We start from the raw sequence: 15143 nt of genomic DNA on the forward strand, positions 1-15143 counted from the left end.
GGGGGGGGGGGGAGCCAAGTCCCGAGTTTGACTTTAGAAGTATTTATACCGATGGCAGGGAACATTCGAAATGGAAGCAATAGCAATGGACGTGCATTCCTTCTCGTATCGGAGGAAAGTTCTCTGCACTATTCGTACTGGTGAAAATTTATACTACGGGGAGTCTGGTTGGTCGCTGCCGTCACTACGTGCCCACTAACTGACTGCTCCATATCGGAATTGCGAATTGCTGCGCAGAAATTGGCAAAACTGGTTTACGTCGATTTCTGATCACACCAGTTTGCGCCAATCCTTTATTTTCCCTTCTCAATCGAGATTTCTCATCGATTCTTCAGTCTTGGCCATTCTGGCACCGTGCAAGGCCAAACCGACGGAATTCTCGGGGCAGCCCTATTAGACAACAGTCCGGAATACACGCGAACATGCATACTGCATGACCTGCGGTCCATTCCATTCGTGGCTGCTGTCCCGCTCGAATCGGTCGATCCTAAAATTTCGATACCTTCGAATCGACAGTCGAGGTTTGGTCCAACCCAAAAGTTCAACCTGTCTGATGAGTAACGTAGCATTTTGGAGTTTGACGGAGGACCAGAAAGCGATCCACGAGTCTGCGAATGAGTGTCGCTCTTAAGCGGCGCTGCGGGATAGATGCTGCTTATGAATAGATGATGCTGTGGGCCGAGTGTGTCTATTGAAATCTGGAATCGGTGAAGCGAGACGGCCCTACGAATACGATTGTCAAGGCGACCCAAGGGACTCGTAATCCTCACATAAAGTGTCAGATATCTGCTTGATTTTCAAATCACGCAGCCAAAGTCCTCTTTAAGCTAACCCTAGTTTCGAATGACGACGGCGTTTCTCTCTAATTGTAACCCTTTCACCTTATGCCACGCGTTACCTGTAGACCGAAACAACCAAATGCCGCTTATGAAGAACCTTGAGGTTGGAGCCTCGTTCTCTCGATATGGTCCATGGGAGGATCAACAGTGACAGTGTACGTATGCATTTAATATGTTCATGAAAGAAGGCGGTGTCCGTACAATTTTGGAGGAAATATTTCGAATTTCCCTTAGCTGTTATGGCCGTGGTAATAGCTCTAGGAGATACCGTAATTGTAATTACTTTCTCTGTTATTCAAATTTCAACGAAAGCTATGCAAATTGCCGGTAATTGCGGTTTATGTTTTACCAATTACGATACGAAATTATTGGTCACTTTGTTAGGATACATTTCCCGACTCTCGTTAGCCGCATCGCGGGACACGATTGGTTCACGTTTTCCTTTTTTCGTTTCCATGCCTTGCCGCTGCTTATTTATTAAGGGAGGCAAATTTTGGCATTTTTTAAAAAGGCCTAATGCGAAATTCACTCGATTCTTTCTCTCCAGGGGCAATTCGTCGAATGATCAACGGGTTCCGAAACTTAGGCGCAACGTACATACACGTACAATACGTCCATATATTTAATGATCAGACTTTAAGGCGAGACGACAGAGAATGAGAATCAAGGACTCAGAGTCGCCGAGAAATGAGATCAGTCAGCTGTGTGATTCGTTTACAGCAAAATGGAACTCGGCGTTCCTTCTTCAATTAGTTTAGATCGAATTATCGAGAGATTCGACGAGCAGACGCGAGACACAAGGAAAAATCGCATTTATAGTTCGATCCGTGTTTTCTATGTCCCTATTTCTCTCTACTGTGACACGCAGTTACACTTAGTTACAGGAAGTTTCTATAGTTGCATGAATTGTTGTAGCCAGTGTAAAAGGCAGTTGTCACTGGCACTATTCGATTCGATGGCAGCTCATCTCGCCGTACATCGTAACCGATCCTTCCGGTCCGTGCGCCTCCAAAATATTCCGGTTGCCGCCACTTTCCGTTCGGTCCAACCTTCGGTTCGTCACTATGATGTTTCTTACTTTTTAATTTTCCCTTTATAAAGGACGAGTAAATACAACATGGTAGATCGTACGTATACTCCTAATTTATTATTTATTTATTGAGCATTTTATGTCATATTATAAATTATAAATGAACGTCATATCTATAGGATCCGCAGGAGCCTTCGTTCGAGATGGATGTTGAGTCTTTCTAGAAGATTACAGTTAAAAAACTTTTGACGTCTCGACGCTAGAAAAGAATTGGACCTTTTGTGGTTTTCTTTCTTCTACTTAACCGAGTTGTCTTTGAATGGTAAACTGCTGCTGGCTGTTGCGAAATTCTTGCAAGCAGCGTCTTTGAAATTAAGCAGAAAAGTAATGAAACAGCCCAAGTCCTCGTTTCGTCTTGTGCGACGAGTTCCCGTTTGTTTGATATCCTATTACGAGGATTCCAGCGGGCATAAGGAGGTACCTTATGGCCAGGAAAGCTGCAGATGTCGGTTAACGGGGTTAACGGGGTTAACGGGGTTAACGGGTAGGAGATGATGGGGAATAATGGCGAAGAATGCCGAGCAATACGAACTAACATCAAATTATCTCTAATTCGCAACGCTGGAGCGAGTTTCTAAGGAAAATAATAATCTTAATCGTAAGTGAAGCTTCCTTGACAGGTAAATGAATTAACGCGGAAAGCGAGAAGTCGCTGTACTTTTATGCGTCGGGTGGGCGCAAATCGACACGTGCAGGGATGCTGGACGAGAGTGCCCAAGGGGCAAAGAAGCGAAAGGATCGGTTGTCTCTATTGTGGGAAAGAGCCACGCAGCACTAGGAATAAAGTGGCCATAACATATTCCGAGATTCCAGGAAACGCGGTCCATACGGGACAAAGTTTGAATGGCCGCGCTACCGTATGATAATCCGAGTCCAGACATGCGAATAAAGAAGAGCAATGGCTGCACCGATTATACGAACAATTCTCAGCCTCGGGCGCGTTGCGCTCTCTTTCGGAAAGGAGGAAAAAGCCTGAAAGGGGACGAAAATTGATAAAAGTTACAAACTCGAGTTTGATAACAACCAAGGGATATTCGTTCAAAATTTCCTTTATACCGGTAATCCCACAAAATGGCCGAAAATATTCAGGCTGGCAACCCTTCGCTTGGAACTCCAGCGGGTAAGCAATTTTTTACACACCCGTACGCAATAATTACACCGTCCGAAATAATCTCTCCATCCCTTTCTCTTTCTTTCTCCTCCTTTCTCTCTCTCTCTCTCTCTCTCTCTCTCGAAGGCATCCTCCTCCTTCCCACGCGCGATCCTCGCTTTTCTCTTTGCCTGGGCTGCTGTCGCGCAGCCTCACAGAATTTCTGAAGCTTCCTGCACAGGAGCTCGCAATTCTCAATCCTTTGAAGAAAAACACTGATCTGGCGTTTGGTTGCGCCAGTGGTTAACCGGGACTCTGGGATTCTGCAATCATGCAGGCTGCGATGCCTGCTGACAAGGCGGCTGCGCGGCGTCGCTTCGTTGGGGCGACGCGCGACGCGCGACGCTGACTCGATGAGAAAAGCACGAGAGCGTCGCTCGCGCCATTCTCTTACATTTCCTCCGATTTCGCGATATTTATATTCGAGACTGAGAGAGAATCACTCTGAGAGAATTAGTCGGACGTGTGCACGGAGCCTAAGGTTAACGGGCTCAAAGCTTACACCCTAATTTGCCATTTTAAGTCACTTTATGTGACGGTTTTAACGGCATAAATGATTTTTATTGCCAGTCGGCAACGAAAGAGAGTCGAATAAAATAAAGGGAATGACTTCTCCCCCATTTCCTTCCCTTCTTTGCGAAGAGGGATTTTATTATCGCTACTATCTCTATACCCTTGGTGTTACCAACCTTAGCTTCATTTCGCAAAGCTGCAATAGTAGCACATTATCAATAAATCAAGTGAATCGGCGTTGCAAAGCTCAGAGTTCAGAGGCTCATTCTCAGTCCCATTATCCGATCTCACTTATTTATGGCTCTCAACTCCTTCATTTCTTTGTCAACCGGCGATCAGAGATTTATTGGAGGACCATTTTAAAGACGAGTGGTTTATCGCCTCTCACGGCAAGAACTGTCGGTCATTTTTCTTTTTGTACAGAGACAAATACAAGGTCGGGAAAGCTTTAGGTTGGCGAAAGCTACTCTTCACGGGGAGAGAGAGAGAGAGAGAGAGAGAGAGAGAGAGATGGTGAAATCGAATAAAATGATTTTATCGAGCAGCCTCGAAACTCTTCTTATGACTGCTATCTTCATCCTTCATCTTCGCTTGCACCGTGAAATTCGCTATAACAAAGTTCTGTCGTCCATCCGTCTGTCCGTTCGTTCGTTCGTTCATTCGTTCGTTTTCCCTAATAACGAGAGAACACAATTAACGCCCCTATGACCCCTCACCCGATGGTGCAAAAACGCCGAAGTGAGTTTCCTCTGAAACCTATTAGAAAAGCAGCCACCGTACCACAGCTTCGCCGACGGGAACAAAAAAATTGAGAGCGTTTATTTTAAGCTTTACTCTTGACGCAACTTGGAAAAATTCGCTAAAAATATAAATGAGAATGGTATAGTGGGTTGCAGTGCCTAACGCGAAAGGAGCACGGACGGTCGACGAAGGCGGTGGGGAGGGGCGGGGGGGGTCGCAGTTACTTCTATTTCACGAGGGTTAATCTTATTTAACGCGATTTGACAATTGCGCTCGAAGTAGCTCGTACTACGAATCCGATAGCCTCACGCTGGAAGCACGAATCAATTAAAATTTGATTAACATCGATTGGTGCTATATTTAATTAGTCGATAAACTTGTAAATTGTAGCTACTATCGCAGGTTACACACTTCTAGTTGTTTGATGGGTGTGTTGTCAATGCAATTGCACAAATCGGGGAAGGTGGGGCAAGACGAACGCTTTATTGAAACATTGCTGTCTGAGCAATTCGATAAATATATCGTAATTGCTCCACCTTTCTCAAATTTTTCTGGGTAACTCATCTTACTCAATCTGGGCCGTTTTACCACAGCATCCTCAGTTAGTGTTTCGCGTGTAAGGAATGATTGATTATATTACAAAGCATACGAAGCGTATGATTGTTTGGGAAGGCGCGTATCTAGGAATCTAAGGGATTGGCGGGTGGAGGGGCGAGGGGGTAAGGGTTGAAGTGGTTTGGTCCATAGAGAGATAGAAATATAAAAAAATAAAGCATCGGGAGAGAATACATAGACGAACCTGAGTGAGCTGTTCAGCGGCAGCCTCGGTCGCCAGTCTGGCCAGGCCTTCCTCGTACCTCTCGAGGGCGGTCAGTCTTAGGAGTAAGCTCTGCAACAGGGCGGAGACTTCCTGCCTGGCGGCGGCGTCTACGGCAGCCACTTTCTGAGTGATGGCTCTTACGTGCCCCATCACTCTCTCGTCCCGGAAGTCGTACGGGAACGTTTCTGTCCACTCAGCAAGCAGTTGGACCAACCGAGGTACAAACCGGTGAAGACGTTCCTATGGCACAGATAGGACACGTTCCTCGTAAAGTTCACTGATATGTGGAAAGTATTGGAAAATCCTTGTATAAGGGCGTTTTGATCAGGATCGATATTGCATCGACCGAACCACTCGAGATGCGTCGCCTCCTTTATTCTTGCATCCACTGGCTGGACCAATTTGGACTTACCTTGCCGCCCTCTCCATTCAGGTTTTGCTGATGTTCGCAGAGGGCGCAGACTTCTCCGAGGAGCTCGTGCGGCTTGATGAAGAGCCTTGCGCTAAGCAAAAAGGCGAAGAGGTATGCGCGATCCGGATAATACTCTTCGGTGGGTACCATGTGCTGCACCAAGGCCTCCAAAGATCCTGACACCAGATTACCGTCACGGTAGACTAAGGCCTGAAACAGACGATTTCTCATGAGCATCTTTGCTTCTATTCCGTCATCAGCTACTTTAGTCCTTATTCTCTATTGGATGGGCAAACGACTTAATCGCTCATTGAGGATCATCTCTGGGGTGGATTCGTTAACCGGAAGCTGAAGCACGTTCATCCTGCTTTCTAAAAAGTCATTCTGGCATCTTGCGGTTACACCGGAAGGGTCAAAACGATGTCGACAATTTATATTATCGACTAAATTCTTTGTAAGAGTAATAGGTTCACAGTATAAAACAGCTGATCGAGAAATGGAAAGACCAAGGATTCGAAGGAACGTGTCACTAGATCCCACGTTCTTTTCGGTTCGAATCGAAATAATTTACGCGGTTGCAGCTCGCAGCTCTGCAGGTGCAAAATATTCCCGCGTCCCCCCGGATGCGAATGTGGAAGAGAACGGCAAAGTTTTGATTCGGTTTGTTTCATAACCACAATTAGAAAGGACACTCCGCGTCTCGACTGGCCCCGGGGTGGACCATGGCGCCTCCGGGCGCCACCACGCTGGAGTTTGACTGATTTCGCTTAAAGTTCCGCTGCGCAGCCGTTCGAGCTGCATCCTGTGTGCCAGCGACGCGTGGACAACGATCCGCGAGATTTCGAATTCTCTGGACGTGTCGACTGGTACTTGCGAGTCTCGGCTCTGCAGATCTGACTCTTTTGTGAAAATTAAACAGTTGATTATAATCTCTGTCATGTAATCACGAGGTAGACACTACAGTCGATTTTTAGTGTGTGGCTAGATGCAGGAAGCGCAATAAATACTGAGGTGAAAAAAATTAAAAGCAAGAGCAGTAGAACAGAATAGGAGAGCATCATTTCCAGGGTCAGAGATGCGCTCGACAATATGGAAGGCAAGTCTACGTTGAGTCCGTTCACTTCGGAAACCGAAACAGGGACTACCTATAGATATATTGTAATGGGCAAAACAGTTTGAGGCTTGCAAAACAAGCGAAACGCGGACACAGCAGCGGTCTTGTTTCAATAGAGGTTGAATTGTTTTTGTTCCGCAGGAGCTAGGGAACTAGCGAGCCAACGAGTCAACTGGGAGAGTTGCAATAGGGTTGGGTTTGATCAATTTGCGAGTATGAATTTTCCACTGGACGAAGGTGCGCTTGTGGGATGTGTGGAGCCAAGCAGCCGATAATAGGAGTTCTGGCAGGAAGACATTTCAATTAGTAACTAAGGAGGAACGATGATCAAGCTTCGGCCTGCCTCCACTTGGCAAACGTAATAATCACAAGACTCTGTTTGCAAGTCCCTCTTGTTCGTCTTTTCCTCAATTTCTGCTTTTCGTTTTAGTTTTCTTAGTTACCTCGAAATTCTGCCACGAGCCTTCTCTTTCCGCCCTGAACGTTCGCTAAGTTAATTTCCACAGCTCGAATGTGGGTTGCAATATCCTTCGTCACCCGAAGCTAATCCGGCTGCGACCAACCGACCGATGGCCTGGGCTCGTCCGAGTCTTCGTGTCGCAATACAAAGAATATTTGAGGTTCGTCTCTCTTTTGCTTGGTAACGCGTCCACAGGATGGGAGTTTCGTAGTGCGATCTCCCTTCACTTTTTGCTAATTTTCCTTGGCATCTTCTAAGGATACTCATTAACTTTCGCAGAAGTTCTTGACTTTTTTCTATTTTGCCAATAACGCTGCACTTTAACGCTTGACGCTTCTGTTGACAGCCTTAGATCAAGACAATCCTTAGATCCATAGAATATCTGGCGAAAAATGTAGAACTCGAAACAGGCAAGCCTACGCTATCTTCTTCTTTCTTTGCTTATATTCTCTTAACGGGGAAAGATACTTCTTCTTCGTAACCGTAGTAAACACATTCCTTGCCCAAATTCCTTCTAGCTTCTTACTATTGCGGCTGTAGTTACACGTTTTATCCATGTGCACATGGATAAACTATAATTCTTCAAATTCAAATAACAAATGAAGGAGGGACTGGAACCTTAATAAGAGTAGAGGAGCTATAGAGCTGTCAACTGCTGATCCCATTGAATTTCCCGAGTATTAAACTATCGAATAAATTGAAGAGGCCACGCGATACGTACATTTACGAGTGGGTATGTATTAAGGTTGCTTTCCTCGGAAAATTGTACAAGACATTTTGCTCCATACCTCCATAGTTATTCGAATTCCTTGAAAAATGTCGTTCAAGTTTCAAACATCTCTGTGAGCGAAGTCAACGTGAAAACCAGGTACTTTAACCAGGAATATAAAGCTGCACTTTAAACCTGCGTAAAGCAAACGCCTTCGCCCAGTTACAGGCTCACAGGGCGCCTTGCGTCGCACGAATTTAAGCCTTAATGGAGGATGCATGTGCGAGACTGGCCAAGAATGGAGAAATTTTTCGAGAAATCTCGAGAGAATTGCAAGTGGTTCCTCTTCGCCCCTCCTCCGTTCTTCTTTCACTCTGTACATCTATTATCTGTCCCCGCATCATTTTCAAAACGGGACAACGTCTACGCTTTGAATATTCAATTCTTCAGCAAAAGAATGCGTGTATAACGATGCCAGCGTGGGATTCGCGAAAACACGAGAAACACGAGAAACACGAGAAACGCTTCTCAGATATTTATGAAAAATTTTCCGCAAGTGGAAGTACAAGCCAGTAATAATGCTTGCTTCTAAGGGGATTACTAGTTGTTGAATGAAGAGAGCTCAGAAGAAAGTAAGGGCAAAAAATATGTCCGGAAAAAAGATAAATACAGGAAGCAATGCCAAAATAAAAAGAAAAATAATAGGAACGGAGTAAAAATAAGGAGGGAGCACGCTAACTCTGCAGTATTTAGGGAAAAACAGGGGGACGTGGGGGAAGATACGCTAATAAAAAAACTGGTTCCAGCTGGAGGTTCGCGACACGCGAAAATTCAAGATTTGAGAATCGGGGGGTTCTTGGCAATTAGGAAATTAGGCATCGCAGGAAGGGAGTAGTCGCCCTTGTGAAAAAACGACAACCGAAAAATAAAGATGGGGGAGACGGAGCGAGGAAAGAGGCGTCGACGGCCGCATTACGAAATAATTAGGCAAGTACTTCGCTTGTGGCAGCTGCCTAGGCTTCGGTGCTCGAAAAACTTTTTCCATTGAGATTTCGCGGTTCAGGGACAGGGATAAGGCCGCAGTCAGGGAACCGAGAAGAGCAGCGCCAGACGTAATCACAGTCAGACTGCTATTAAAATAATTCTTACTCGAACTGGACGAAAACCCAACTTCATTCGCTCCGATATGAACATAATGTGTAATTAGTGCGAAGTGCCAGTATAATGTTTGCTGAAGAAATCTGGTCGAGCCGGCAGCACCGCTGACTCTTATCGGGCTGTTACAACCTATACATACGACCTACTGACTGGCCACACACACTCAGCTGGACCGTATGTCGTTACAGACTCGTGTGGCTGTGCTTCCGTTTAGCTGAGTTACTTTACTTTAATACGGGAGCATCGGGAACAAGTACGGAATTGCAGTGGTAACGCTGTAGGCGTACACGCTGCTCGGGAGTCCAGCTCGTGTGACGTCGTGTGCCACGTTGCTTTGGCTCGCAGCACAGTCGCGTGCTGCATCGCATCTGGGCTGCCGCGCGACCCCATGGAACGTCGGACCCGTGGCTACTGCCAGAGTGACTTGGATTTCCGCATAGTCGCCGCTTAATGCCAGAGCCAGATAAGCCAAATGTGGCAAAGCATTCTAACTCCGAGGAATTGCAGAAAGCACCGGAAGCTAGGCAATGCCATCTCGACATCCCGAGTTTCAAGCGTGTCTCTATGTTTTACCAACAAATTTCCAGAATCTCCGTCTGTGCCAAACTGTGTGTTATTATTCTTTTCCAAGGGTAATTTTTAAATGGAAATTCTCTCCGTGTGCTTTATCTGTATCGAAAAACCAATTGCGTTATAGAAGCACGTTATCGTGTGAGTCGTTCAATAGAAACGGCAGATGGAGTCGAAGGTCAGTCCGAATCGAAGCACCGCGAAGGCTACTCGTTAAATCGTTACCGTATTCCTTTTGCTGCAATTAGAGCGTCCTTTCTTCGCCGGGAGAAAAGGAGAACGCGACGAGGACACAGAAGGAATAATTGGAGCCCAAGAATGTCGCGAAAGATAATAGATAGTTTCCAACGCAGATAGAGAGGAAGTTGCGTCTCAATCGGCGCACCGGCGCACCGGCGAACGTGCCGACGCGTCAGATTAATCGCAGGTTCTCAGCGTAACGAGCGACGCCGATTTTTCGGCTTTCTTGGTTTTCCTCTCTTGAATGAGAATATTGGATGCCAGCATCTACGTTGGAGCGTAGAGCCAGGAGAGCCGGGAGAGCCGGGAGAGCCAGGGTCGCAGACAAAGCTTTTAATTCTTAGTGAATGGAGGAACGAGCGCCGGCCGAAGGACTCGTCGGTTTCTTGATACCCAAGGGAGAAGGGAGAAGGGAGAAGGGAGAAGGGAGAAGGGAGAAGGGAGAGAGTGGGAGAAGAGGTGAGATAGGAGGAGTGGCTGAAATCGGCAGTGGCGGAATAGATTGATGGATCAGCTAACGGGTTAGGAACAATAGTTAACTTGAAACGTAATCGCTTAATTCCAGGAGTCGGCATCCAATTGATAGCTCTTGTCTGCTCATCGATTTTCAATTTTAACGCAGCCAAATGGACTTTAATCGTTTCCTCTTCTTTTATAAATTTACACAAAGATAGGCAGCGAATGTGGACGTTGCCAGGTTGCCAGGTTGCCAGGTTGCCAGGTTGCCAAGATATCAGAGATGTGCAGGCTAGATGGAGAGTGGCTAGTAGGCACAAGAGGATAGGCACGACTCGGGAGTAACGATTATCACTAGGTTATTAATTCAAGGTGGACGTCGCAGTCTGGCAGAATTACACTGACGAAGAACTTGTTATCCCGAAGATTGCGACCGCAGGGCAATTGACGTTGCATCCGTTCAATATCTCGGAGAAATCACGCATAACTGATAGGCTCGTCCGTATATACAGACTACAGTCTGTCCACGAGTTCACCGTGTTTTTTACAGTTCGCAAACAATGCAGTCAGTCCTTAGCAATTCACACGTGGCTTTTCATAAAATCATGCTACTTAAATACATGTTAAGCTACAGAAATATATTTCCCTATAGAGAACAATGCACGTGCCTACTTTGTATTGGCAGTTTTATGCAGTGCCACGTATGGCCTGATAAAAGTTTTATTATTTTTGATCCGTCAAAAAAGCACATTGTACTCGGCAACCGATTATACCTTCATTTTTCTTCGTCCTCGTAAACTTCTAAACTCGTTAAGTCGCAGGTGCAATGTTAGTTCAGATTCGTCTAGATCTTTGACTTTCCGAACTCGGAAATTCACAATTTACTTTATTGCTAAAGACAAAAAAATAAACAAGTTCCGACAATGACGCAACACGAATAATCGCCTCTTTGATTGACGACGTAGTATTCATAGAATTAGAAAGTGATCGTGCGATCTATCTGATGATCGACAGAATCTATACATATGCCCACGGGATTACAGAAAAGAGAAAATGGGGAAAATAGAAGTTTAGTCGCGTGTACGAAGCGTCGGGAAGTTTACTCGAAAAGAAGGAATGTGTTACGTTTGCGTCAGGTTTAAGATGGAAGCGACTCGGTATCGTTTAAGGGATACGAAAGGAAGTGACGCAAATGACGGAGAAAGCAGGGCCTTCCATTCTGCGGGGCCTAAGTAGACCTTCGGGACATGAAGCTGGAAGTTGGCTCGCGTCTCTTTATCGAGCCGCCGTTGCAGGCGACCATCAGCCATAGGCGATTCTCTGCAGCAGGTCAACACTCCAGGGAGGGAGAAGAACTCCGACCGCCGGATCTTTTCATTTTCGCGCAACTCCTCCATTCGAGGATGGCGTTTCGGGCGCGTTCCAATTATTCCTTGAATGCACTTTTCTGGAGCGTAAAGGAGAAATGAGAAAGAGGGTGTGAGACGAGTGAAACACGTTGGGATTGGTGGATAGGAAAAGAGGAAAGGAGGAAAGGAGGTAGCGGAGGTGGAGAGTTGAGAAAGCGCGCGGTTAGGTTAAACGTGTCGAGTGGAGAGTAGCGGATGCGCCGATAAATCACGCAGAGCGCGTGACGAGACTTCCAGGAACAATTAGAATTTCACCCGGGGAAATTCTCGCGCTTACACTTGCACGTCAGTCGTAAGCGTTTGCATGTTTATTATGGTGCATCCAGCCACGCATCCACCCACGCATCCACCCACCCATCCACCCACGCATCCATCCACCCATCCACCCATCCATCCATCCGTCCAACCAGTGCGCTTTCTTCATTCCCTCCTCCCGCCCCGCCATTCCTTGTCTCCCGATTCCTGATTGTCGGATAGTTGTGCTGGAAGGTCTTGAAATACGAAGAGAATGAGGCCGAAAGAGCAGAAGGAGCTCGAGATAGCAGCTGACCCTGGGGCTCCCTTAAATGATTGGGCTTTCAATTTTCCTACAATTACTGGAAGAGTTACGGCGGCAGATAAGAAAATACGGCAGAACCTTTTATCTCATGGAGCATGATCCACGAACAGCAACTGCTAACTGCTAACCGGTAAGGGGGTTGCGGCCATTCTGATACGCTCTGGCACCATTTTGTGTCGCCCTGCGAGAAATACATTTCCTTGGGCTGGCTCACCGTAAAACAGAAATGTCTTCCGTTCATTTTTATCGTCCAAGTCAGATCTAAGAATAAGTGCTACTCTATAGGTAGCTACCTTCGCCGATCCCTCCATCTACTCTTTTTTAGTCTTCTGGTCCTTCCCATCTCCTGCCCCCCCTCCCTCCAGCCACCGTTTCGTCCCTTTTGCCAACACATTAAAATTTAATTTCTCTGTAATTCGAGCAGTCGCCGATCTCTGTGGCCCCGATATTCGTACTTAGCAACCGGTGCTTTCGATACATCGTGGATGTGTGTATGTAGTGATATATAGGAAGATAAATATTCAGGAGATACAAGTGGATTGCAAGTGAGAAGATGTGATTTAAACGTTCGTCAGTCATCGATACACGAGTGATTCGTCCAGCGTATTGTCAGGGTGCCGATCAAGAACTGACTGACTCTTCTTCAGAATATTACATTATCCGATTCTTTTTACTTTCATTCCTGCATCCTTATTCTTAATCTTCCGATTTCTTCCACACATCCTACTCGAATCCTGGCAATTGTCTCATTCGGCCGTTTCAGACTTCAGCTGGTGCCTAACCATATTTTGTACTATCGTAAATCTAAAAACTTAAAATTTTTCACGTGGCCTTTCAGCCCGCACACACTCGTTAACCATATCGTTCCCACGCATACAGAAATATTTCTACTAACAGGCTATAAGGCTGAAAGAACCTAAATCCAATACTGCACATATATTTCGAAAGGAAATAGCCGCAAGAATTCGATCCCGAGATTCCGAGATCAGTGCCGAGATGCTTGCAGGTCAAAGATCTGCAGCCCGCATGTGGCGTTTTCTCGGTCACTGCGTTGCTGTTCTGCTGCGTTATTCTGTATCCTATCCTTTCCTCGTGTGCGCCTGTGTGGAGTTAATCTCCGCGAGACTCTGTTGTGTTCTACTCTCGTTCTGCTTTCTGCTGCCAAGGATTTACGCGTCTCCTTGGATTGATCCAGAACTTTCACAAAGCGCAATCGCCTTATGTAAGAGAGACGAGTGATATTTTGTGTTTGTTTCCATCGAACGATGACCCCTCGTGTCACTGACACCATGAAGAGACCGAGTGTCGCCCAGTGCCGCGTAATGTTTCGTCTCCCACCTTTCATGACTCACGTAACATTTTGGACTTCTAATCTCCCTTGGGCTTCCATGAAATTAGATAAAACTTCGTGAAAACGATTAGGCGTGTGGTCTTCACTGCGCCCACATCCTCATACTTGGACGCTCGCACTTTTCTCAAAAACCCTCGTCTTCGTTTCTCTAATTGCCGATAGTTGTATTGGTTGATACGTTATGGCGACATTACGACGTCGCGTTACTAAACTGTACACACAGAATTCGGATTGACTGGTCGGTTATCATTTCTTCGAGTACTCACGTGTTCGGTGTTTATGGCTGTGGCATCCCGGATATCCTGATGGTCAGTACTGGCCCCGTTTACCAATCCAGCTGCGGAACCGAGAGTCAAGACACCTCCCGCGCCGAGACTTTTAGTTCCTGCGCCGCCGGCGGGCGTCTGGGGTAAGCTCTGCCAATAAGAGAATCAAAGAGAAATACATTAATCTATGGAATCGAAGTTAAGCTCATCGGTCTGTCGTACGTCTCTTCCTCTTTCTTATGCACGCTATGTGTCTTTTATATACTCTCGCAATTTATTCATATAAAAACTTTGTTCGCGTATTTTCGTTGTAGAACGTTGCAATGGGATTCGCGGCCGTCAGTCAGCCTGCTAAAAGTTTTATTTTTAGAGAATCTCCTGTAACCTGTCACCCTTGACTCGCTGATTGGCTAAAGGTGACACAACTGATCGATACGTTTCGGCTGATATACATAAGTTATATCGCATATTTAGAGTGCACGGCGTAATGTGCTATAAACCACATATAGTATGTACAATTGTACATATATATATATATACAAATACATCGTGTAGATCGTAGCTTGTAAGAAGCATAGACACAATGGCTAGGGTGGTATCGTATAATTAAGGGTCGAATATTGCACCATGAAGTTCCCTGCGTAATATAGCGGCTTAACGGACGCCTTTTATAATGGGTTATGGTACGCTCATTAAATCGTTCATCAGGGGAACTTTTCTATCTCGGCGCATTAGGATTGATGGTACAATGAGCAGGAAGAAAAGGAAGAGGCCTGCAGGTTAACGAGCTGCGATTCAGTTTTAATGTCCCTCGAGTCTCGCCAGGACAGCTCTTTCGCTTCTTCTTCGACTTGTCTTAGCATAAACACGTGGCAAATCCATTTACTCTTTTCCTCCTCTCCTCCTCTCCTCCTCTTCTCCTCTCGAAGGACTCAAAACCACGATTCACAGAATAAGGAGACTCAGCTAATTACTTCCGGCACCATCATTCGCGAGCCAGTAAGGCGAGTTCGGTCACCGTTATTGGCAAATCTTTGACAAATCAGCATCCACGTATGGTCCTTGCTCTCGCATTAGTTCTCTTGGTGCTTAACAATTTTTCAATTCTTAAAATCCCTCAAGCATAAAGTCACAAGCTCCGTTTTTTTGAACTTTTTGCCCCTTAAAATTGCTTTCAAGATCCAGGCATCGCTTGTAATCTGATAAAACGATATTTGGGCGTCCCGGCAGGTTGAGTCGATTACTCGGCGCTTCGAGTAAAAGCGAGGTTGGGTTAAGAATCGGGG

At 45.9% G+C, this 15143-nt stretch overlaps 1 protein-coding gene across 8 annotated transcripts in view; it reads right to left on the reverse strand.

Moving 5' to 3' along the window:
• Positions 1-15143, reverse strand: part of LOC107265304 — a 169991-nt gene that overhangs the window by 9429 nt on the left and 145419 nt on the right. For 7 of the 8 annotated variants that reach the window (XM_025082216.1, XM_015734630.2, XM_015734627.2 and 4 more), the window contains exons 4-6: positions 13858-14007; positions 5566-5775; positions 5133-5393 (exon numbers count right to left, since the gene is read on the reverse strand). In XM_025082216.1, the coding sequence (XP_024937984.1) occupies positions 5133-5393; positions 5566-5775; positions 13858-14007 (621 nt within the window). The remainder of the gene's footprint in view (positions 1-5132; positions 5394-5565; positions 5776-13857; positions 14008-15143) is intronic. The other variant, XM_025082217.1, reaches the window with a different exon arrangement.

Source organism: Cephus cinctus, unplaced genomic scaffold, assembly GCF_000341935.2.
Source record: "Cephus cinctus unplaced genomic scaffold, Ccin1 Ccin1_scaffold0215, whole genome shotgun sequence".
Classification (NCBI taxonomy): domain Eukaryota; kingdom Metazoa; phylum Arthropoda; class Insecta; order Hymenoptera; family Cephidae; genus Cephus; species Cephus cinctus.